A 21,652-nucleotide genomic window follows, 5' to 3' on the forward strand; every position below is an offset into this window, starting at 1 on the left:
TGGGCCTGGAGGGGGGAAGCAGCCTTCCTTGGACACGTTTCCAGTGAGAGCAGGTGGGTATGGATGCCAGGGAGGCCGCAGCCATGTTCTTCCGGTCAAAGCCGGGACCAGTGAGTTGTGCGTGTGTGTAGCTGTGATGGGGAGAGGCGCCCTGCCTCTCTCTTCAAAAATCAAAATATCCTTCGCCCACCTCATCCCTTAGGCCAGATGAAGGACCCTGCGTGGCAGGGGGAGGACAGGAGCCTCTCTGGAGGTCTGCACTGCTGCAGTCGCTGGGGGCTCTGCAGGCCGGGAGAGCTTCGTGCTCACAATGGCCCCATTCTCCTGGCCACACACGAAGCATTCCAGGAGCTCCCGCTGACCGGCCGAGAATAGCTGGGATTCCTGGCGAAGGCCCCGGCCTCCCTGTCTTCTGTCTCAGCGGCTTCTGGGGCTGCATCTCTAGTCCTCCCCCCTCCACACTTGCCAGTGCCTCCTCTGCACACACACTGACCTCAGCCAGACCGGGCTTCCCGCGGGAGGGGAGGAAGGTCCGGCCAGCTTCAGCCCTCAGCTGCCAGTGGGCATTCCTGGCCCGGCAGCTTCATTTTCTTCTCTGCGCGGTGGGGAGAACGGCCTTTGACTGCCCTTGGCTGCAAGTACTTTGTTCCGCCCCGTCCGGGGGGAGTTGCAGGGAGGAGGCTCTCCGCCTGCCCTTTTCCCTCTGGCTTGAACCCGGGGGAAGGGGAGGAGGGTTGATCTTTATCCCACGCCACACCTCAAGGCACTGACACTTTGATTAGGGGCTTTATTGAATGATTTGAGGGAAAGGGCAAGTTTCCCAGAGGGGTTATTCTCTCTAGGCGACGCCTCTGCTCACCGGGCCCGAAGGACGTGAAATACCCCCGAGATGAGCGTGAGGCTGTACCAGGGGGCGCGAGTCAGGTGGGCGGTGGGCACTGCGTGCTGACCCGGGCGCGGGGGCCCTCGGGAGGCGCTGTTGGAGGAATGGAGCTCCAGGTGATGTTGGGCTCCGCATTGATGACAGGTGGGGCCGGTCATCAGCGGTGCGCCTGCTGGGCTGCTCGGAGGGGGGCGCTCCGGGAAGGCGGCTCTCAGGCACGTGCTGGAGAGCGCTCCGCGTCTGGGGAGAGGAGAGGGTGGCGGGGAGTTTGGAGTCAGGCGAGGATGGAGGGCCACAGAGGCCGGGGATTGGGGGGCGCTCAAAGGCCCACGGCAGCCCCTGCGCCTCCAGAAGACCGCGCCTCCCGCAGATCCGGGTGCTCCAGAACGCAGTGCGCCACGTAGTTCGGCGAGCTGTGCAGGTTCCCGCACTTCTTGCAGAAAAGGATCTCGCAGCGCGCGCAGCCCCCGCCGCGCAGCCGCCGCCGCCGCGTCTCCAGCACGCACGGCTCCTCCGGGGGGATCCGCTTCCTGCGGGCGGGGGCCGGGGCGCTCAGGGCACCGCGCCGCCCGCTCCCGCCCGGGGCCCTGGCGCCCGTGCATCCCGCCCCCGCCGAGCGGCGCGCCCTCACCTGTTGGCTGGAGCGGCCAGGCCGCCGAGCAGTGCGAAGGGGCTGAACCACCCCCAGAAGCCGCTGTCCGCGCGCCGCAGCAGCGCCACCTGCTGGGTGCTGGACTCCTGGCGCAGCGGATAGTAAGACACGGAGCCCCGCTCCCGGCCCTCGCCGCCCTCCGCCTCCCCGCCCTCCGCGTCGCCCTCGGCCGCGCGCTCCTCCGGCGGCCTCTCCTCGTCCTCCTCCGACCCCTCCTCCGCGGCCTCCGCCTCCGCCTCCGCCTCCCTGGTCCCGGGCTGCTCCAGCTCCTTCTTCCACAAGGGGGTCTTCACGCCTGCGGGGGCGGGGGGCGGGGAGGAGGTCAGTGAAGGGCCTGGGTACCCTGGTACCCTGACTGTTGCCCACAGCCCGACCGCCCGCCCCCCGCAAAAAAAATAGGCAGTTGTTCGAAGGACGGTGCGCACGAGATGCCCGGGGCCAGCAGGATTCCAAGAGAGGGTTACAGAGTGTGCAGGATTTCCCGTGCAAAGGAGGGCCTGATTTTCTAGGTCCCCGCACTTCCTAGCTGAAGACTCGGGGCAAGTCACGTCGCTTCTGTCACCTCCGTTTCCCTATCTGTAAAATGGGAAAAAGTAGTGCCTATCTCAAGGGTTACTGTAAGGCAGGTATCAGATCGAGTGTGTTTGAAGCGCCTGGCTCAGGGGCGGCGGGAAGCCATCAACAAACAGGTGCAATGAGCCTTGCGAACCCGGAGATGGCGGTTCATCTCCACCTTCCTTCTAATTGGCTCCGGGGTGGGGACTGATCTCTGTGCAGGCTGTCAATAAACATTAAGTGCACTGGTTGGAATTTTAATAGGTGGTTTATATTTTGTTTTCTGGATGGAACGGGATTTCTGTCTTCAAAGTGGGCCTTACCTTAAGAAAGCCCAGCAACACCTGCGGCAGGGTGGGGCAGGCAGGTGGGCACACAGCGCCTCTGCACTGTTAGAAATGGACGCCTCCGATGAGCAACACAGGAAAAGTGCCCCTTCTGAGCGGACTAAATAGAAGTTTTCTTGCCCTCCCAGCCCGTGGGCAGACCGATTAGGAAAAGGCTGCCCTGGGGGGAGCCAATTAGGAAAAGGCGTCTATTCCTCCTTCTAGGCTTGACCCGAACTGCCAGCTGGATTCCAGCCACAACTGTCCCCCTTGCTGGTGTTCAGGACACAAACTCCACAGCCCCAAGCGGCAGTCCCGGCAGGCGGGGAGTTCCTGGACTGATGTGAAAGTACCTCTGCCGGTAGGTGTCCACCACTCACTCAGCACTGACCCAGCCCCACCATGTGCCCTGCTGCCTGCTGGATCTGGGAAGCTAGACTTGTAATGAAAAAAAGGGGGGGGGGGGAGGGCAGGGAAGACACAATTCCTGGGGTTTGCCCTGGAAAGGTCTAGAAACTTTTCTATTGATCCCTGCCCATCATGTTTAAAGAGGTTGGAGACAAAGCGGAATGATAATAAAGCTAGTGTTCCAGCCCACATGTACTGAGCACCAACTGCACGTAGTCACCGGGCTAACCTCTTCATACATCATGCCCCTTCATCTTCCCGACCCTCTCAGGTAGGTGACATGGTAGGTAACAGAGGGGCCTCTGAATTTCAAGAAAAGTTATTTCAAAGATTCTGCCAGTTCTTGGTATTGCTAAATGTGGAGAACCAAGATCCACTGTACTTTTTTTTTTTTTTGGCCACGCTGCGCAGCATGTGGGATCTTAGTTCCCCGACCAGGGATCGAACCCGTGTCCCCTGAAGTGGAAGCCCAGAGTCCTAACCACTGGACTGCCAGGGAATTCCCAAGGTCCACTGTACTTTTATTTAGGAAAACACATGAAGGAGCCTTCTGGTTGTGAAAGGCCAGACGTAGTGCACAGCCAGAAAGGGGTGCTGGGAACATTTGGGGAGGATGAGGAATTGGAAAGGAAGGTTGGGATTTGGGGGGCCAGACTATGGAGTTTGGACTTTGTCCTTCAGCAGTGGGGAGCCACTGAACGTTTTGACACAGGGATGTGCTCAGAGCCATCCTTTAGGATGTTCCCTCTGACAGAAGGAGACAGAGAGAGACCTACTTAGGAGTCATTGCAGTGGTCCAGGCCAGAGAAGACAAAGATCCGAAGAGCAGCAGGTGAAGATGAGAGAGCAGATGTCAAGAATATTCAGGAAAGAGAGAGAAGAGGGCTTGTACATGGATGGGTAACTGAGAAAAGGTTGGGCTTCTACTCTGGGGTTGCCATGGTGATGGGTTGATTGGTCCACCCTGGAGTCAAGAGACCCTGTCCTCCGGCCCCACTCACCGTGTTTATCCATTCTTCCCAAAGCTGTGCTGCTCTCTTCCCTTCATCAGGCACTGGGATGAGAGGGAGTTCCCACAGAACTTGGTCTGGTCTTTAGGGCCTCTGTTGGATTATGAGGGGGCGGGGCTAGAACCCCACCTGCCCATAGGGTTCCACCCCAGAATAGTTGCCTTTTCTAGAGCTTCCAAAAGCACCCCCAAACAGTACCTTTTCTCTTGGGAAGGTATTAAAGGGGATAGAGAGCAACTTTGGCCCCCAATAGACTGGGGTCAAATCCCAGCTCTACCACATAAACATAAAAGCTATTAGCATATTATCTCTCTGAGCTTTAGCATATTATCTTTCTGACCCTCAGTCTCTTTATCTGTAAGTCAGAGATGGCAGTGCAGTACCAGACTTCACCTGGCCCACAGAAAACGCTTAAAGCATTTTGTTTATTTGCATCACTATTTTCTCTTTCTGTTCTATCCCTGTCCTTCCTCACCCTTGCTCCCCACCCCACCGACTTCCAGCACATTGCTTTAGCTCCAAGGAGCAGAGGACATGGTGTGAAGTCCTGTAGGAAGCAGAACTCGGGCAAGAGCTGGGTGTAGCTCCTGGATGTTCTGTATGTGTGTGAGAGAGCTGGGGCTGGGGAAGGGAATAAAATCATAGAAACTTGGGAGACTCCTTCTTTTCCTGGCCTGACAGTGGGGTGTGTTGGCAGAGTCAGGGGTATGGAGAGGAGCAGAGGATGCAAACCCAGATCTGAAGAGTCTCAGTCTGATGGGATACAGTTGCTGGAGTCAAGGAGATACCAGTCTGATAGGGGAACATGATATGGTCCTCCATCCAGGTCTGAAGCGGGGGGATGGGGTCTCTTCCTTCAGGCATCTCCTCGTTTGGTGGAGCCAGTTTGGTGGGAGGTAGAACAAAGAGAGCAGACCAGTCCCCAGGAATCTCATGGGGACAACACTGTCAAGAACTGTAAAGAGTCTAAAATTTTACCCTACTTGCAAGTTAGCCTGCTGTACTTTCATGGGTGCTGCCAAAAAAACATGAGACTCCTGGGTTGGAGATAAAGAACCTCATTACTCAAGGCACAGCCGCATAAGCATACATACCTGTGTCATCTCCTCTTGGCCCACTGTCCCATGGGTGCTATAGGGATGGGTGCCAGGGAATACCTGCATATGCAGTCATTTGCATTATAAGAGGAACCCTGAGCTTAGGGAACCCTAATCTTTTATACTGCGCAGTAACCAAACCTCTTCTTTGCTCCAGAAAAAGACACTATCTCTACTTCCAAGGTTGTTCACTATATAAACACCCTTGAAAAGTCAGTACCTCTGCTTGCAAGACATGCAAAAATAGGAAAGACCCATGCAGAATTGTCTGCCCCCAAAAATCCCATTCTCCTTACATTTATTAAAAGAGCCTATAGCCACCTTCGCTCTTTTTTTTTTTTTTTAATAATGTGGTAGCATGCACATTACTTTTTTTTTGAATTTTATTTTTTTTATACAGCAGGTTCTTATTAGTCATCAATTTTATACACATCAGTGTATACATGTCAATCCCAATCAGCCAGTTCATCACACCACCACCCCCAGCCCGTGCCGCTTTCCCCCCTTGGTGTCCATACGTTTGTTCTCTACATCTGTGTCTCAATTTCTGCCCTGCAAACCGGTTCATCTGTACCATTTTTCTAGGTTCCACATATATGTGTTAATATACGATATTTGTTTTTCTCTTTCTGACTTACTTCACTCTGTATGGCAGTCTCTAGATCCATCCACATCTCAACAAATGACCCAATTTCGTTCCTTTTTATGGCTGAGTAATATTCTATTGTATATATGTACCACATCTTCTTTATCCATTCGTCTGTTGATGGGCATTTAGGTTGCTTCCATGACCTAGCTACTGTAAATAGTGTTGCAATGAATATTGGGGTGCATGTGTCTTTTTGAATTATGGTTTTTTCTGGGTATATGCCCAGTAGTGGGATTGCTGGATCATATGGTAATTCTATTTTTAGCTTTTTAAGGAACCTCCATACTGTTCTCCATAGTGGCTGTATCAATTTACATTCCCACCAACAGTGCAAGAGGGTTCCCTTTTCTCCACACCCTCTCCAGCATTTGTCGTTTGTAGATTTTCTGATGATGCCCATTCTAACTGGTGTGAGGTGATACCTCATTGTAGTTTTCATTTGCATTTCTCTAATATTTAGTGATGTTGAGCAGCTTTTCATGTGCTTCTTGGCCATCTGTATGTCTTCTTTGGAGAAATGTCTATTTAGCTCTTCTGCCCATTTTTGGACTGGGTTGTTTGTTTTTTTAATATTGAGCTGCACGAGCTGTTTATATATTTTGGAGATTAATCCTTTGTCCGTTGATTCATTTGCAAATATTTTCTCCCATTCTGAGGGTTGTCTTTTCGTCTTGTTTATGGTTTCCTTTGCTGTGCAAAAGCTTTGAAGTTTCATTAGGTCCCATTTGTTTATTTTTGTTTTTATTTCCATTACTCCAGGAGGTGGATCAAAAAAGATCTTGCTGTGATTTATGTCAAAGAGTGTTCTTCCTATGTTTTCCTCTAAGAGTTTTATAGTGTCCAGTCTTACATTTAGGTCTCGAATCCATTTTGAGTTTATTTTTGTGTATGGTGTTAGGGAATGTTCTAATTTCATTCTTTTACATGTAGCTGTCCAGTTTTCCCAGCACCACGTATTGAAGAGACTGTCTTTTCTCCATTGTATATCTTTGCCTCCTTTGTCATAGATTAGCTGACCATAGGTGCGTGGGTTTATCTCTGGGCTTTCTATCTTGTTCCATTGATCTATATTTCTGCTTTTGTGCCAGTCCCATATTGTCTTGATTACTGTAGCTTTGTAGTATAGTCTGAAGTCAGGGAGTCTGATTCCTCCAGCTCTGCTTTTTTTCCCTCAAGACTGCTTTGGCTATTCGGGGTCTTTTGTGTCTCCATACAAATTTTAAGATTTTTTGTTCTAGCTCTGTAAAAAATGCCATTGGTAATTTGATAGGGATTGCACTGAATCTGTAGATTGCTTTGGGTAGTATAGTCATTTTCACAATATTGATTCTTCCAATCCAAGAACATGGTATATCTCTCCATCTGTTGATGTCATCTTTAATTTCTTTCATCAGTGTCTTATAGTTTTCTGCATACAGGTCTTTTGTCTCCCTAGGTAGGTTTATTCCTAGGTATTTTATTCTTTTTGTTGCAGTGGTAAATGGGAGTGTTTCCTTAATTTCTCTTTCAGATTTTTCATCATTAGTATATAGGAATGCAAGAGATTTCTGTGCATTAATTTTGTATCCTGCAACTTTACCAAATTCATTGATTAGCTCTAGTAGTTTTCTGGTGGCATCTTTAGGATTCTCTGTGTATAGTATCATGTCATCTGCAAACAGTGACAGTTTTATTTCTGCTTTTCTGATTTGTATTCCTTTTATTTCTTTTACTTCTCTGATTGCCGTGGCTAAGACTTCCAAAACTATGTTGAATAATAGTGGTGAGAGTGGACATCCTTGTCTTGTTCCTGATCTTAGAGGAAATGCTTTCAGTTTTTCACCATTGAGAATGATGTTTGCTTTGGGTTTGTCATATATGGCCTTTATTATGTTGAGGTACGTTCCCCCTATGCCCACTTTCTGGAGAGTTTTTATCATAAATGGGTGTTGAATTTTGTCAAAAAGCTTTTTCTGCATCTATTGAGATGATCACATGGTTTTTCTTCTTCAATTTGTTAATATGGTGTATCACATTGATTGATTTGCATATATTGAAGAATCCTTGCATCCCTGGGATTAATCCCACTTGATCATGGTGTGTGATCCTTTTAATGGGTTGTTGGATTCTGTTTGCTAGTATTTTGTTGAGGATTTTTGCATCTATATTCATCAGTGATATTGGTCTGTAATTTTCTTTTTTTGTAGTATCTTTGTCTGGTTTTGGTATCAGGGTGATGGTGGCCTCTTAGAATGAGTTTGGGAGTGTTCCTTCCTCTGCAATTTTTTGGAAGAGGTTGAGAAGGATGGGTGTTAGCTCTTCTCTAAATGTTGGATAGAATTCACCTGTGAAGCCATCTGGTCCTGGACTTTTGTTTGTTGGAAGATTTTTAATCACAGTTTCAATTTCATTACTTGTGATTGGTCTGTTCATATTTTCTGTTTCTTCCTGGTTCAGTCTTGGAAGGTTATACCTTTCTAAGAATTTGTCCATTTCTTCCAGGTTGTCCATTTTATTGGCATAGAGTTGCTTGTAGTAGTCTCTTAGGATGCTTTGTATTTCTGCGGTGTCTGTTGTAACTTCTCCTTTTTCATTTTTAATTTTATTGACTTGAGTTCTCTCCCTCTTTTTCTTGATGAGTCTGGCTAATGGTTTATCAATTTTGTTTATCTTCTCAAAGAACCAGCTTTTAGTTTTATTGATCTTTGCTATTGTTTTCTTTGTTTGTTTCTATTTCATTTATTTCTGCTCTGATCTTTATGATTTCTTTCCTTTTGCTAATTTTGGGTTTTGTCTGTTCTTATTTCTCTATTTCCTTTAGGTGTAAGGTTAGATTGTTTGAGACTTTTCTTGTTTCTTGAGGTAGGCTTGTATAGCTATAAACTTCTCTCTTAGAACTGCTTTTGCTGCATCCCATAGGTTTTGGATCGTCGTGTTTTCATTGTCATTTGTCTCTAGGTATTTTTTTATTTCCTCTGATTTCTTCAGTGATCTCTTGGTTATTTAGTAATGTATTGTTTAGCCTCCATGTGTTTGTGTTTTTTACGTTTTTTTCCCTGTAATTCATTTCTAATCTCATAGCGTTGTGGTCAGAAACGATGCTTGATATGATTTCAATTTTCTTACATTTACTGAGGCTTGATTTGTGACCCAAGATGTGATCTATCCTGGAGAATGTTCCGTGCGCACTTGAGAAGAAAGTGTAATCTGCTGTTTTTGGATGGAATGTCCTATAAATACCAATTAAATCTATCTGGTCTATTGTGTCATTTAAAGCTTCTGTTTCCTTATTTATTTTCATTTTGGATGACCTGTCCATTGGTGTAAGTGAGGTGTTAAAGTCCCCCACTATTATTGTGTTCCTGTCAATTTCCTCTTTTATAGTTGTTAGCAGTTGCCTGATGTATTGAGGTGCTCCTATGTTGGATGCATATATATTTATAATTGTTATATCTTCTTCTTGGATTGATCCCTTGATCATTATGTGGTGTCCTTCCTTGTCTCTTGTAACATTCTTTATTTTAAAGTCTATTTTATCTGATATGAGTATTGCTACTCCAGCTTTCTTTTGATTTCCATTTGCATGGAATATCTTTTTCCATCCCCTCACTTTCAGTCTGTATGTGTCCCTAGGTCTGAAGTGGGTCTCTTGTAGACAGCATATATATGGGTCTTGTTTTTGTATCCATTCAGCAAGCCTGTGTCTTTTGGTTGGAGCATTTCATCCATTCATGTTTAAGATAATTGTCGATATGTACGTTCCTATGACCATTTTCTTAATTGTTTTCAGTTTGTTTTTGTAGGTCCTTTTCTTCTCTTGTGTTTCCCACTTAGAGAAGTTCCTTTAGCATTTGTTGTAGAGCTGGTTTGGTGGTGCTGAATTCTCTTAGCTTTTGCTTGTCTGTAAAGCTTTTGATTTCTCCATCGAATCTGAATGAGATCCTTGCCGGGTAGAGTAATCTTGGTTGTACGTTCTTCCCTTTCATTACTTTAAGTATATCATGCCACTCCCTTCTGGCTTGTAGAGTTTCTGCTGAGAAATCAGCTGTTAACTTTATGGGAGTTCCCTTGTATGTTGTCATTTTTCCCTTGCTGCTTTCAATAATTTTTCTTTGTCTTTAGTTTTTGCCAATTTGATTATTATGTGTCTCAGCGTGTTTCTCCTTGGGTTTATCCTGTATGGGACTCTCTGCGCTTCCTGGACTTGGGTGGCTATTTCCTTTCCCATGTTAGGGAAGTTTTTGACTATAATCTCTTCAAATATTTTCTCTGGTCCTTTCTCTCTCTCTTCTCCTTCTGGGACCTGTATAATGCGAGTGTTGTTGTGTTTAATGTTGTCCCAGAGGTCTTTTAGGCTGTCTTCATTTCTTTTCATTCTTTTTTCTTTATTCTGTTCAGCAGCAGTGAATTCCACCATTCTGTCTTCCAGGTCACTTATCCTTTCTTCTGCCTCAGTTATTCTGCTATTGATTCCTTCTAGTGTATTTTTCATTTCAGTTATTGTATTGTTCATCTCTGTTTGTTCTTTAATTTTTCTAGGTCTTTGTTAAACATTTCTTGCATCTTCTTGATCTTTGCCTCCATTCTTTTTCCAAGGTCCTGGATCATCTTCACTATCATTATTCTGAATTCTTTTTCTGGAAGGTTGCCTATCTCCACTTCATTTAGTTGTTTTTCTGGGGTTTTATCTTGTTCCTTCATCTGGTACATAGCCCTCTGCCTTTTCATCTTGTCTATCTTTCTGTGAATGTGTTTTTTGTTCCACGGGCTGCAGGACTGCAGTTCTTCTTGCTTCTGCTATCTGCCCTCTGGTGGATGAGGCTATCTAAGAGGCTTGTGCAAGTTTCCTGATGGGACTGGTGGTGGGTAGAGCTGGCTGTTGCTCTGGTGGGCAGAGCTCAGTAAAACTTTAATCCGCTTGACTGCTGATGGGTGGGACTGAGTTCCCTCTCTGTTGGTTGTTTGGCCTGAGGCGACCCAACACTGGAGCCTGCCGGCTCTTTGGTGGGGCTAATGGGAGACTCTGGGAGGGCTCACGCCAAGGAGTACTTCCCAGAACTTCTGCTGCCAGTGTCCTTGTCCTCATGGTGAGCCACAGCCACCCACCACCTCTGCAGGAGACCCTCCAACACTAGCAGGTAGGTCTAGTTCAGTCTCCCCTGGGGTCACTGCTCCTTCCCCTGGGTCCCGATGCGCACACTACTTTGTGTGTGCCCTCCAAGAGTGGAGTCTCTGTTTCCCCCAGTCCTGTCAGAGTCCTGCAATCAAATCCCCCTAGGCTTCAAAGTCTGATTCTCTAGGAATTCCTCCTCCCATTGCCGGACCCCCAGGTTTGGAAGCCTGATGTGGGGCTCAGAACCTTCACTCCAGTGGGTGGACTTCTGTGGTATAAGTGTTCTCCAGTTTGTGAGTCACCCACCCAGCAGTTACGGGATTTGATTTTATTGTGATTGCGCCCCTCCTACCGTCTCATTGCGGCTTCTCCTTTGTCTTTGGATGTGGGGTAACTTTTTTGGTGAGTTCCAGTGTCTTCCTGTCGATGATTGTTCAGCAGTTAGTTGTGATTCTGGTGTTCTCACAAGAGGGAGTGAGAGCACATCCTTCTACTCTGCCATCTTGGTTCAGGCTCCTACTTATTTTTTTAAATTAATTAATTAATGTTTTTGGCTGCGTTGGGTCTTCGTTGCTGAGCACAGGCTTTCTCTAGGTGCAGTGAGCAGGGGTTACTCTTCAATGCAGTGCGTGGGCTTCTCATTGTGGTGGCTTCTCTTGTTGCGGAGCACGGGCTCTAGGCATGCGGGCGTCAGTAGTTGTGGCATGTGGGCTCAGTAGTTGTGGCTCGTGGGCTCTAGGGCGCAGGCTCAGCAACTGTGGCACATGGGCTTAGTTGCTCCGCGGCATGTGGGATGGTCCTGGACCAGGGCTCGAACCCGTGTCCCCTGCATTGGCAGGCAGATTCTTAAACACTGCAGCACCAGGGAAGTCCCAACCACCTTGGTTCCTGATTGCAAAATTCAAAAGCTTACTCTGGCTAATTTAAGGAAAAAAAAATAGAGCTCACAGAATGGCTGGAAGACTTGACAATTGGAAGTCAGGTTCTCTCTCTGGGGCTGGGCTCATCTTCCCTAATTTCAAGAAAGCCCTACCTAATACCTGAAAATAGGATTTTATTAGCAAGAATGGAAAAGAAATAGCTCCTCTGTATTGGGGTAACCAGTCTCTAGAATGGCTCCCAATGACCCTTGTCTCCTGGTATTCACACTCTTATGTAGACCCTTCCCACATGAAATAAGGCCAACCTGGGTAATTGATAGGATATTGTGGAAATGACAGAGTGTGACTTTCAAGGCTAGGTAATAAAAGACCCTGTGGCTTCTGTCTTGCTCTCTCACTCTAGAGAAAGCCAGCTGCCACGTCTTGAGGACACTCAAGCAGCCCTATGGAGAGGTTCATTACACTGAGGAACTCAGGCCTCCTGCCAGCTTCAGTTTTCTTGTTTCCTCATCCATAAAATGGGTACAACAATCATCATCTTGATGCCTTTAAAAGGTAATTGAGGAACTTCCCTGGTGGTCCAGTGGTTAAGACTCTGCACTCCCAATGCAGGGGTCCCGGGTTCGATCCCTGGTTGGGGAGCTAGATCCCACATTAATGCTGCAACTAAGAGTTCTCATGCCACAACGAAGATCCCACATGCTGCAACTAAGACTCGATGCAGTGGAAGGAAGGGAGGAAGGAAGGAAGGAAGGACAGGAAAGAGAGAGAGAAAGAAAGAAAGAGAGAGAGAGAAAGAACGAAAGAAAGAAAGAAATTGAAAGAAAATTACCTTCCAAAAGGTAAAGAAAAGCCCTGCATAATCTGAGACCCCATTTCCTCTCTTCCTCAGAGTCTACCTGTCATTGCTATTCCTGGGATATGCTAACCATCCCCCTGCCTAGAGTTTTTTTTTTTTTTTGGCTGAGCCACATGGCTTGCGGGATTTTAGTTCCCCAACCAGGGATTGAACCCAGGCCACGGCAGTGAAAGTGCTGAGTCCTAACCACTGGACCGCTGAGAAATTCCCCTGCTTGGAGCTTTTGCACTGGCTGTTCCCTCTGCCCGAGTACCCTTCCCGAAGATATGCTTCCTCACTTCTCTTTGGTCCCTGCTCAATCATCACCATATCAGTGAGGCCTTTCCTGACCACCTTATAGAAAATACCTCCCCCCTTCTCCTTTAGTCCTTTAGTTTTCTCCCTGGTATTTATCACCATCTGACTTACTATAGACTTGTAAGTTTGTTATCTGTCATCCAACACCCACCAACATATAAGCAGCCTCCATGAGGTCAGGGACTTCATTTATAGCTACACCCTCAGGGCTATAATAGTGCGTGGCACACAGTAGGTACTCAGGAAATATTTGTTGAATGATTGCATTGCTGTGGCCATGGGGTGAGGTACTATGATTGACAGCCCACTCTGGAGGAATCACGTGGGTAGAGTGGGAGGGGTGGAGCTGGTTCTCCAGAGCAAGTAGGGAGCATGGTGCACAAACGAGGCTGCTGGGAGAATCAGGGAGAGCTGGGACCCCCCCAGTCTTAATAGTCTGATACTTTCCATATTCACGATTCCTCTAATTCTTCACAACACCCTGGAGAGGTAGATATTATTATTCCCATTTTATAATTGAGGCAACTAAGGCACAGAGAGGCTAGGCAGTATATGAAGGTCACAGAGGGCTTCAGGAAAGGGTCCAAGGCCAAACTCATGTGTATGGACTCTATCGCTGCATCTATTTCATCCCTGTCCTATGGTGCTCACTAAACACCAAGGGGCATGGCATGCCCTGGCCCTGCTTCTCTCCCTCATTTCCCAAAAGCCCCCACCAGTGTCAACCAAGTGAGAGAAGCCAGCCCCAGCCTTCCTCTGCTCCCCAGGCTCCAGGGCGGGCAATGCCAGGAAGGGTTAACAAGGAGTGTTTGTAGCAGTCACTGTCTCCAAGGAGAGGAAAGCAGAGTGGAGAGGCCGACAGCCAGACTCCAGGCCGGCGGTGGCGGGTGGGATGCAGCTAGCACGGCCTGTCCAGCCCTGGGAGGGGAAAGGAGTGTCCTCACCTCCACCTGTCCTGGGAGGTGGCGACCTCTGAGCGGACTGGGCAGCTGGGGTGCGAGGTCGCTGCAGGGCTACCAAGTAGGAAAGTTCTGGCAGGGACTGAGGAATGGGGTGGGGGGGGAGGGCCTGGCCCAGCCCAGTGGCGGCAGTGACAGTGGCTGAAGCCAGCAGCAAGTAGCAGAGCTGTCCTGGGCTCCGAGAGGACAAGGGGAGCCCCTGAGTCAGGGAGAACCAGCCAAGACCCAGCAGGTGGTAGGAGTGAAGACACAGCTGTGGGAGAGAGGAGGCACCCGCCCCTTCCCCGGCTGGTGGTCCAGCCATGTCCCAGCCTGGGGCTGGCAGGAGGAGGCCTGGGACCCCGAGGCCTCCGGTGCGCAGCGTCCGGCCCTTTAAGTCCAGTGAGCAGTACCTGGAAGCCATGAAGGAGGACCTGGCCGAGTGGCTTCGGGATCTCTACGGGCTGGACATTGACGCAGCCAACTTCCTGCAGGTGCTGGAGACGGGCCTGGTGCTGTGCCAGCATGCCAACGCCGTCACTGAGGCCGCCCTGGTCTTCCTGGCTGAGGCACCTGCCCGAGCCCAAAGGATTCCCCTGCCCCGGGCCGGGGTTTCCTGCAATGGGGCCGCCCAGCCAGGCACCTTCCAGGCCCGGGACAACATCTCCAACTTCATCCAATGGTGCCGCAAGGAGATGGGTATCCAAGGTAAGCACCCTGGGCCCCCCTCCCCAGACCCTTATCTTGCCAGGCGTCAATCTCCTCTCTGAGGCTCAGGCTGCATCAGGGGTCAGGAACCATGGTCCTCCTTCCAGATTTGCCTTGGGCCAGCTCATTCCTTTTCATGCCTCAGTTTCCCAATCTCATAGGAAATCCCCAATAAATAAATGTGTTGATTGGATGATTCGAGCACCTATCTCCTTTGGGTAGAGCGTTGTGCTGGGCACCAAGCGCTGAGAGGGCTGAGAACCAGTGCCAAGAAGTTTGTGGCCCAGGAAGAGAGACAGCTGAGAAGATGCATAAATTACAGCCCATCGTGGTAGAAGCTCAAGTAGAGGCATCTGTGCTGGGGAGACAGAGGCAGAAACAGCCACCTGATGGGCCTGGAAAGACCATATAGTGGATGGAGATTTGAGCTGAGTCTTGGGGAATAAAAAGAAGTTTGGGGGACAGGGAGTTCTAGGCAGGGGGGCACAAAGAAGGCGTGTGTTTGGGCTACAGTGGGGTGGGGAGGGGACGGGGAGGAGGCAAGTGGATGTTAGGGAGGGGCCAGTCGTGTTTGCGGCTTCCAAGACTCTAGGACTGATATCAGGCTCCCTCATCTCCTTGGCCTTGGACCCAGCAGCGGGGATGAAGCTGGACGCTGCACCATCCTTCAGACCAAAGGCAGTGTGGGTGTGGCAGAGGGAGGGGTCAGGCCTGGCCTACCGGCCGGTGGCAACACAATATGGCACAGGACTGGAGGGCTGATAAAGGCTAGTGTTTTATCGGGCACTTACCACGTGCCAGACATTGCCTGCAAACACATAACTATCCCTACAACAACCCCATGAAACAGACTACTTTCCCGTTTTACAGAAGAGGAGACTGAAGCTGGGACTAGCCCAAGGTCATACATCCGGTGGGTGGGAGCGTCAGGATTCCAAAGCTGGCAGTCAGGCTCCAGAGCCTGTACTCACCCCAGCCTGGTTGTGTGTGGGCTGGGAGTTGAGTCTGGGGTGCCTGGTGGTTACTGGAGGTGAGAGGCGTGGATGGGAAGCAGAACAGACTGCTTCTTGCTCCTGGACTCATCCTGGCAAACAGAGCGGGGAGAAGGGCAGGTGGAGTTAGGCTGCTTCGCTTGACTGTTTCCCCTCTTCCCCCCCCCCACCCCCAGCCCATAAGGCAGCCACCTCGTCTTGCACTCAGTACCTGAGCAATTCTGTCCAGACCCTCCTAGGGGCTGGCTTGCCGCCAAGAACCTAAGACGAAAACCCCCATCCCCCAAGGCTCTCCCACCTGTTCCGCTTGCTTGCTCCAGGCAGGTCGGCGGGGATCTCAGGCTGCCTACCCTCCTCTCCCCTCTCCCGCCCCGGCCAGAGGTGCTGATGTTCGAGACGGACGACCTGGTGCTGCGCAAGAACGTGAAGAACGTGGTGCTGTGCCTGCTGGAGCTGGGCCGCCGGGCCCAGCGCTTCGGCGTCGCGGCGCCCACCCTGGTGCGGCTGGAGGAGGAGATCGACGAGGAGCTGCGGCTGGAGCTGGCCCTGCCCGCGCCCGACCCCCCGCCGCCGCCCGAGCCCCCCACGCGCCCGCCCTGCCACTTCCGCAACCTGGACCAATTGGTGAGGGCTCCGGACACGCCCCTCGGCCCCGCCTTCCTTCGCCCCGCCTCCCTCTCCCCCTCCGAATCTGGCCCCTCTGAGCCACCCCCTTCTTCAGCTCCAGTCCCTCCTCGACACTCTCACCGCGTGGTTGTTAGTAAGTCGTGTCCTCTTTGAGCCTCGACCCTCATCGTTTTCTTTATGAATCCAGCACCCCACGCCTCTCTCGTTTAAACCCCGTGGGACGGTTGTTAAGAACGCAGACTTCAGCACCTTTTCTGACTGCTTGGTTTAAGTCTTAGTTCCACTGCTTTGCAGCCGTGTGACTTTGGGCAAATTATTTGCCCTCTCTGTGCCTCAGTTCCCTTATCTGCACTGTGGGGATGTAACCGTGCCTACCTTCCACCACCGTGCTGGCTGTTACATGAGCCAGCGCACGTGAAGCGCTCAGCCGGTGTCTGGCACAGAGCGTCCTGTCCTGGGAGTTAGCTCTGACTGTGACTAGGAATCACTTCTACCACCAAGGAATCGAGCTCAGGGGGGTTTCTTACCTTGCCCAAGGCCTATAGTGCGGTGGAGGCAGGATTCCCACCCAAACCTGTCAGGTTCCAAGGTCCACCTTAACCATCACACTCCGCGGCCTCTGTCAGCTGACTCACGAGGGTGCTGGGCCGTAGGTGGCCACTCAAGGTCTTGTTCTCGTTGAGCCATTAAAAGTCTTCTCTACTTGCTTCTCAGCCCCCAGCCCTGACTCAGCAGAAGCCTTGGGGCTGGGGGGCAGGCAGACCGCCCGTTGGGCTTGACCCAGCGTGCAGGGGGAGCTTGGCTACCTGGGCAGAGGGGAGGGCTGAACCCATTGCCCACTGCCCGCAGGTTCAGAGCCTGGTGAGCCGCTGCACGTGCCCGGTTCAGTTCTCCATGGTCAAGGTGTCCGAGGGGAAGTACTGCGTGGGAGACTCCAACACCCTCATCTTCATCCGGGTAAGTCCCAGGTCGGGGGTGGAGGGCCCTCTCTGGGGTCGGCAGAATCAGGTTTCCTTCCGTGGGACTTGGCCCAGGCCTGAAGGCAAGGACGGGAAATCACCATTCATCCCCAGTTATCAGGCCTTGGGGCTTTCCTTCGCTCCCTTGGAGAATTCCAGAAGATTCCTGCCAAAGTTGGCAAGCATGTCCCCTCCTCCCATGAGGGCAGCCAGAACCAGAACCCCCCCCCCCATCTGCCTCCACCTTAGTTCAGAAGGGGGTCTCCCCAGTCAGAAGTGAGGATAAAGCGTACTCCCACTTTTCCACCCACAGGCTTGGTCACAGCAAGGGGCCTGAGACCCCGCCCAGTTTGTGTTCCCTGCATGGCCCAGCCACATAGACCCCGCGGTCCACGGCTCACATGCCCAGATTGGTGCCTTCTGAGTGGCAGTACAAGTCTGAACTGTGCCTCCCACTACTCCCCACTCCCCACCCCCTCCACCCTGCCCCATGCCTGGCCACCTGGCCAGAAACAGTCTGCACCTGGGGGGTGTGGCCAGCGGCTCAGGGGTACAGCTAAGCCTTCTCCTTGGGCCGGGCCACACCTGGGGGCAGAGCCAGCTCCCTGGGCCCTCACCCAGAGCCTGAGCCAAGAGCTCTGTGAAGTAGGTGGGGATGGATTGTGGCGCCACGTTTCCACTAAGGAAGTGGAGACCTGGAGAGGCTACGTGACCTGGAATGGAGTCAGGCCAGGACTCCTGAGGGTCCTTTAACACACACACCAGGAGAGCAAAGTCAGCACCCCCGTTTCTGATACAAACGTGTGCAGGTGTCAACCGTTTCCCAGCGAAGGGAGAGGAGGGAGTCGGGAGGTAGACTACACAGTGCTTGGGAGATCCCTTGTCTCGCCGTGGGGCAACTTGCTGCTTGTCAGCTTGGCCTCCACCCTTGACAACATGTGTTATCTGATGCCAGTCCTGGAGGGGACTCAGGCTGCAACATAGGCACGCTCCCAACTACACATGTGTGCGTGTGTACGTGGATGGGAGCAAGGGCTGAAGGCCTGCAGGCTGGTCCATGGAGAGGGGACGCCCTCACCCTGCCCTCCGCCTCACCCTTGCCCCCTGCAGATCCTCCGGAACCACGTGATGGTGCGTGTTGGGGGCGGCTGGGACACACTCGGTCACTATCTGGACAAACATGACCCCTGCCGGTGCACATCCCTCTGTAAGTCCCCTGAGAGTCCCTTCCCTACGACTCCGGGTCGGGAGGCCGGAAGCACACGCAGGAGGTAGGCCTGATCTCCAGGGGCAAGAGGTGTGCAGGGGATGGAGGAAGGAAGATACTGTAGAAGGTACAGGTGTGGGTGGCCTCTCAGCTCTAGGGGGAAAGCGGGCCAGCCACAGTGCAGTACCAACTTGAGCCACAGGATGGCGCCAAACACACAGAGAATCAGCATTTGGTCATGGGTGCATGTGGGCATGGCTTAGGTCTGGCTCTGATGGAGGCACCAAGCATGACTTGGAAGGGTCTGTAGTCTTCCCGTAATCTCCATCAGCACCTCAAGCTACCCCAAATAAGCATGCAATCTAAGTAAAAGATGTGGGCTTGCAGCTTTAAACAAGTCCCCCAGCCAGGCCCTCTGACCAGATTTCATCCCCTAAACCCCTCCCATGAGGAAATTCTGGTGCTGTCACTGTCACAGTAGGTCCCACTGTCTCTAATGCAGGATTCAGGGTGTGGGACAGCTGGGGGAGGGAACGGTGGACCCCATCAGCAGGAGTTTAACCCTTTCCTCCTCTCCTCACTCTGGGGGGCTGTGTTGGTAGCACACAAGACGGGCAGCTTCCTGAAGCCCCCTGTCCCACCGGTGCAGCATGAAGTGAGGGTGGAGGATGGGCCCTCGCAGCCCCAGCCTACAATGACCATCAGCCGCTCCCAGAGCCCCCTGCCCTCCGTGGACTGGAAGACATATACTTCTTCAGGTCGAAAGCTGAGGCCCCCTGCCGCCTCCTCCCCTACACCCCACCGTGAACGGAGAGCAGGGGCAGGGATCCTCAGAGAGACAGCACCATTCCCAAGGTACTGGGGAGGGACAGGGCAGGGCCTCTTCCTGCTTTGGAGTCCACATTCTCAGAGGCCACCCCACCCCAAGTTAAGGGGAGCAGGTCTCCCAGCAGTGCCCCTATCCCAGCAAGACCTCAGGTGTTCAGAACCAAAAAAGCACCCAGTACCTTTAGGATCATCTAGTTACTTCATACACCATCCCATTTCACAGATGAGGAGGCTGAGGCCCATAAAGGGAACAGACTTACCCAAGGTCCCTCTGCCATTTCATGGTACAGCAGAAAGTAAGACCCTCCCCACCCAAGACTGGTGACCTGTAGTTGTGGGATCTGAAGCAACCTGGGGTCCAGACCAGGCTGCTTTCTATCTGCTACACAAGGAATGGAGGAGGATGGGCTTAAACAGTATCTGCTGTAAGGAAGAGTCTCTGGCAGGCACGGGGGAGAGGGAGCATCTGCTTCATTCAACATGAAGTCTGACCCCCTGGGAGTTCTGGCTGGGGAAAAGCCATCCCTTCCCAGAGCCAGGGGACTGGATCAGATAACCCTGCCGATGACCTATGATTCTCCCTTTCAGGTGCCAGGAGAAGTCACTCGCCCCGTCTTGGGGGCAGCTGCCAGCTGGGGACAGCCCACTCAGCCCCCAATCCTCACCCACTCCCAGGGGCCGAGACCCACAGTGCACCTCCTCAGGGAAGAGGGAGGACAGATGCCCCCCTGAACTCCCCAGGAGAAGGACTCCCACATCTTGGGTTCATGAGGAGACAGACAGCTGGGGAACTCGTGCCAGGACCCCCATCTCCCAGGGACTCCAAGCCCCTGAGGCCACTACCACAGGGACACCAGCAGGAGGACCATCTCCCCTGCCTTGTTCCTCCAGCCCAGCCAAGCCTGTGGGCCCCAGGCCACCACCCCGGGGTGAGGCCGAGGGTGCTTCCTCCCAGCTTAGGGAGACAGCATCTGTCCATTCTCCATCCCCTGTTAAAGGACCCACCAAAATCCCGGTCCAGTTACCCCCGGCTTGCCCCCTGGCTCCGGGAAGAAGCTTTCCAGGGACTGCAAGTGGAGGTCCCAGGACAGAACTGGGGAGAGGCCCCATTCCATTAAAGGCCGTCATTGGGGACCTGTCTGCGTCCAGACATGGGGACTGCTGTGTGGCAGAGAGGCAAGAGGACCAGAAGCTGGACGTCCAGGTGACAGCAGAGGCCGGAGAGCCCTGGGGCCTGGGCCCACAGCACCGGGAGGGGAGGTGCACTCCCCTGCCCGCGGGTGGGATCAAGGAGCAAGCCACCTACCACAGCCTTGGGGAGCAGTTTTTGGCCAACATGAAGCTGCTAGAGGTGGCGGGTGCCTGCCCCCAGGGCACAGGGTCTGGAGTCATTCGTCGCAGTGGAGTCTACGTGCCCAGTCTGGGTGGGCGGTGGCCTGAGCCTGGGGGTCCTTATGACAAAGTCATCCAAGAACTGGCTCAGGGCCCCCCACCCCTCCTTAAGGTGGACCTGGGAGCCTGGAAGGCAGCCCCTACAGGCTCCCCTAAGCCGGCTGTAAGTGCAGGCCCAGGAAGCCCAAAAGGGAAACTGGGAGCCGAAGAGAGCGGGCTGAGGACAAAAGCAAGCCCAATTGCCAAGGGTGCCAGGACAACGAAGGTCCCAGCTCAAGGGGGGCAGGACTGCTCAGCCCCTGCTGTGTCTGCCACCCCAGAGTCCGCCACACCTTCACCCTCCACCCCCAGTTCTGATAAAGCCAAGGCATGTCCAGGCAAGGGCAAGAGAACACTCCGGAAGCCCCAGAGAGTCCCATCCATCTACAAGCTGAAGCTCAGGCACAGGATTCGGCCCCGGAGAGACCACAGGCCTGAGAAGCAGCCTTCACGAATCCCCAAGCCGTTGACCTACCTCCACCTGGGTCCAGCCAAGGCACCCCCCAGGGGCAGGCTGGTGAGAGCAGTGCTGGGCAGCAATGGAGGGAGGGCAGCCCTGGTGGACGGAGCCTCGGCAGGGGAGAAGGAGAAAGGAAAGGAGAGGAAGGAGCCAGCTGCACCACTGGAGAGCAGCGCCCAGCCTTTGGAGGGCCAGGGGCCTCAGCAGCTGGATCAAGCGCCCCTCTCACCTGAAGAGGAGTCTTGGGTGTGAGAAGGCGCGTCTCCTCCCCGAGCCTGTGGGTATAGGGGAGGAGGGAAGTGAAAAAATGCCCGTGTATTCATTGCACTCCCAAATACAGGAACAGAAAGGAAGGTCCCTCACCTCAATACAGGGCCTTGGCCAGGAGAGGTTAGAAGACAAACAGAGACTCCATCTGGTCGGTTGAGCAAAAGGGCAACCCATGAGTCCCACTCCAGTTCCAGGGTGGTAGGGCTACTGTCTCCCAGAAGAGCTCCCCAAATTCCTGTGCTCTGTCCTCCGGCCATGCCCATTTCCACAGCTCTTATACGTTATTAAACATGAGTGGGTCTGTCCCTGAGCCCCCAGCTCTTGAGTCCTTCACTCTACCCCAGCGCAGGAGGGCGAAGCAGCATTTTTCCGCTGGAGGGGAAGAGGGGAAGGGAGCTGGGGTGAGAGAGGTTTCCCCTCTGCAGCCCCAGCCAACCTTGCCAGACAGCCTTTCTCTCCTGGAAGAGGCTGCTGCCTCAGCACCACGGGCAGGGACAAGGTCGCCCCACACAGGCTCCTGCAG

The 21,652-nt window shown here is 52.3% G+C and overlaps 2 protein-coding genes and 1 long non-coding RNA gene across 7 annotated transcripts; 1 reads left to right on the plus strand and 2 right to left on the minus strand.

Moving 5' to 3' along the window:
- Window positions 1-135: 135 nt before the first annotated feature.
- Window positions 136-3,065, minus strand: LOC309651232 (uncharacterized protein C17orf50 homolog; the record flags this gene model as incomplete). The annotated part of the gene is made up of 3 exons (XM_082443673.1): window positions 136-1,123; window positions 1,515-2,107; window positions 3,054-3,065. The coding sequence occupies 3 exons, from the start codon at window positions 3,063-3,065 to the stop codon at window positions 856-858; spliced, it is 873 nt and encodes a 290-aa protein (XP_082299799.1). The 3' UTR covers window positions 136-855.
- On the plus strand, window positions 2,103-21,439 carry GAS2L2 (growth arrest specific 2 like 2). 5 transcript variants are annotated; one of them, XM_082439987.1, is made up of 8 exons: window positions 2,103-2,777; window positions 2,967-3,095; window positions 14,142-14,355; window positions 15,727-15,971; window positions 16,824-16,931; window positions 18,044-18,140; window positions 18,743-18,995; window positions 19,557-21,439. In XM_082439987.1, the coding sequence occupies exons 3-8, from the start codon at window positions 14,343-14,345 to the stop codon at window positions 21,109-21,111; spliced, it is 2,271 nt and encodes a 756-aa protein (XP_082296113.1). In that variant the 5' UTR covers window positions 2,103-2,777; window positions 2,967-3,095; window positions 14,142-14,342; the 3' UTR covers window positions 21,112-21,439. The 5 variants fall into 5 exon arrangements, with proteins under 5 accessions (XP_082296113.1, XP_082296111.1, XP_082296112.1 ...); XM_082439985.1 differs by having other exon boundaries at window positions 2,103-3,095; XM_082439986.1 differs by lacking the exon at window positions 2,967-3,095.
- Window positions 15,118-15,737, minus strand: LOC309649786. Its single transcript, XR_014257291.1, has 2 exons — window positions 15,646-15,737; window positions 15,118-15,439 (listed from the first exon to the last, which is right to left on the minus strand). It is a non-coding gene; the product is annotated as an uncharacterized lncRNA (long non-coding RNA).
- Window positions 21,440-21,652: the final 213 nt, after the last annotated feature.

Source organism: Balaenoptera physalus (assembly GCF_965194825.1).
Source record: "Balaenoptera physalus genome assembly, chromosome: 20".
Lineage (NCBI taxonomy): Eukaryota > Metazoa > Chordata > Mammalia > Artiodactyla > Balaenopteridae > Balaenoptera > Balaenoptera physalus.

Excerpts from the sequence above, each read along its gene's own strand:
- GAS2L2 (XM_082439984.1), top strand. The coding sequence starts at position 13,971 with ATGTCCCAGCCTGGGGCTGGCAGGAGGAGGCCTGGGACCCCGAGGCCT. Across the intron at positions 18,141-18,742 it reads CTGCCGGTGCACATCCCTCT|CACACAAGACGGGCAGCTTC; the intron begins GTAAGTCCCCTG and ends CTGTGTTGGTAG. Across the intron at positions 18,996-19,556 it reads GAGACAGCACCATTCCCAAG|GTGCCAGGAGAAGTCACTCG; the intron begins GTACTGGGGAGG and ends TCTCCCTTTCAG.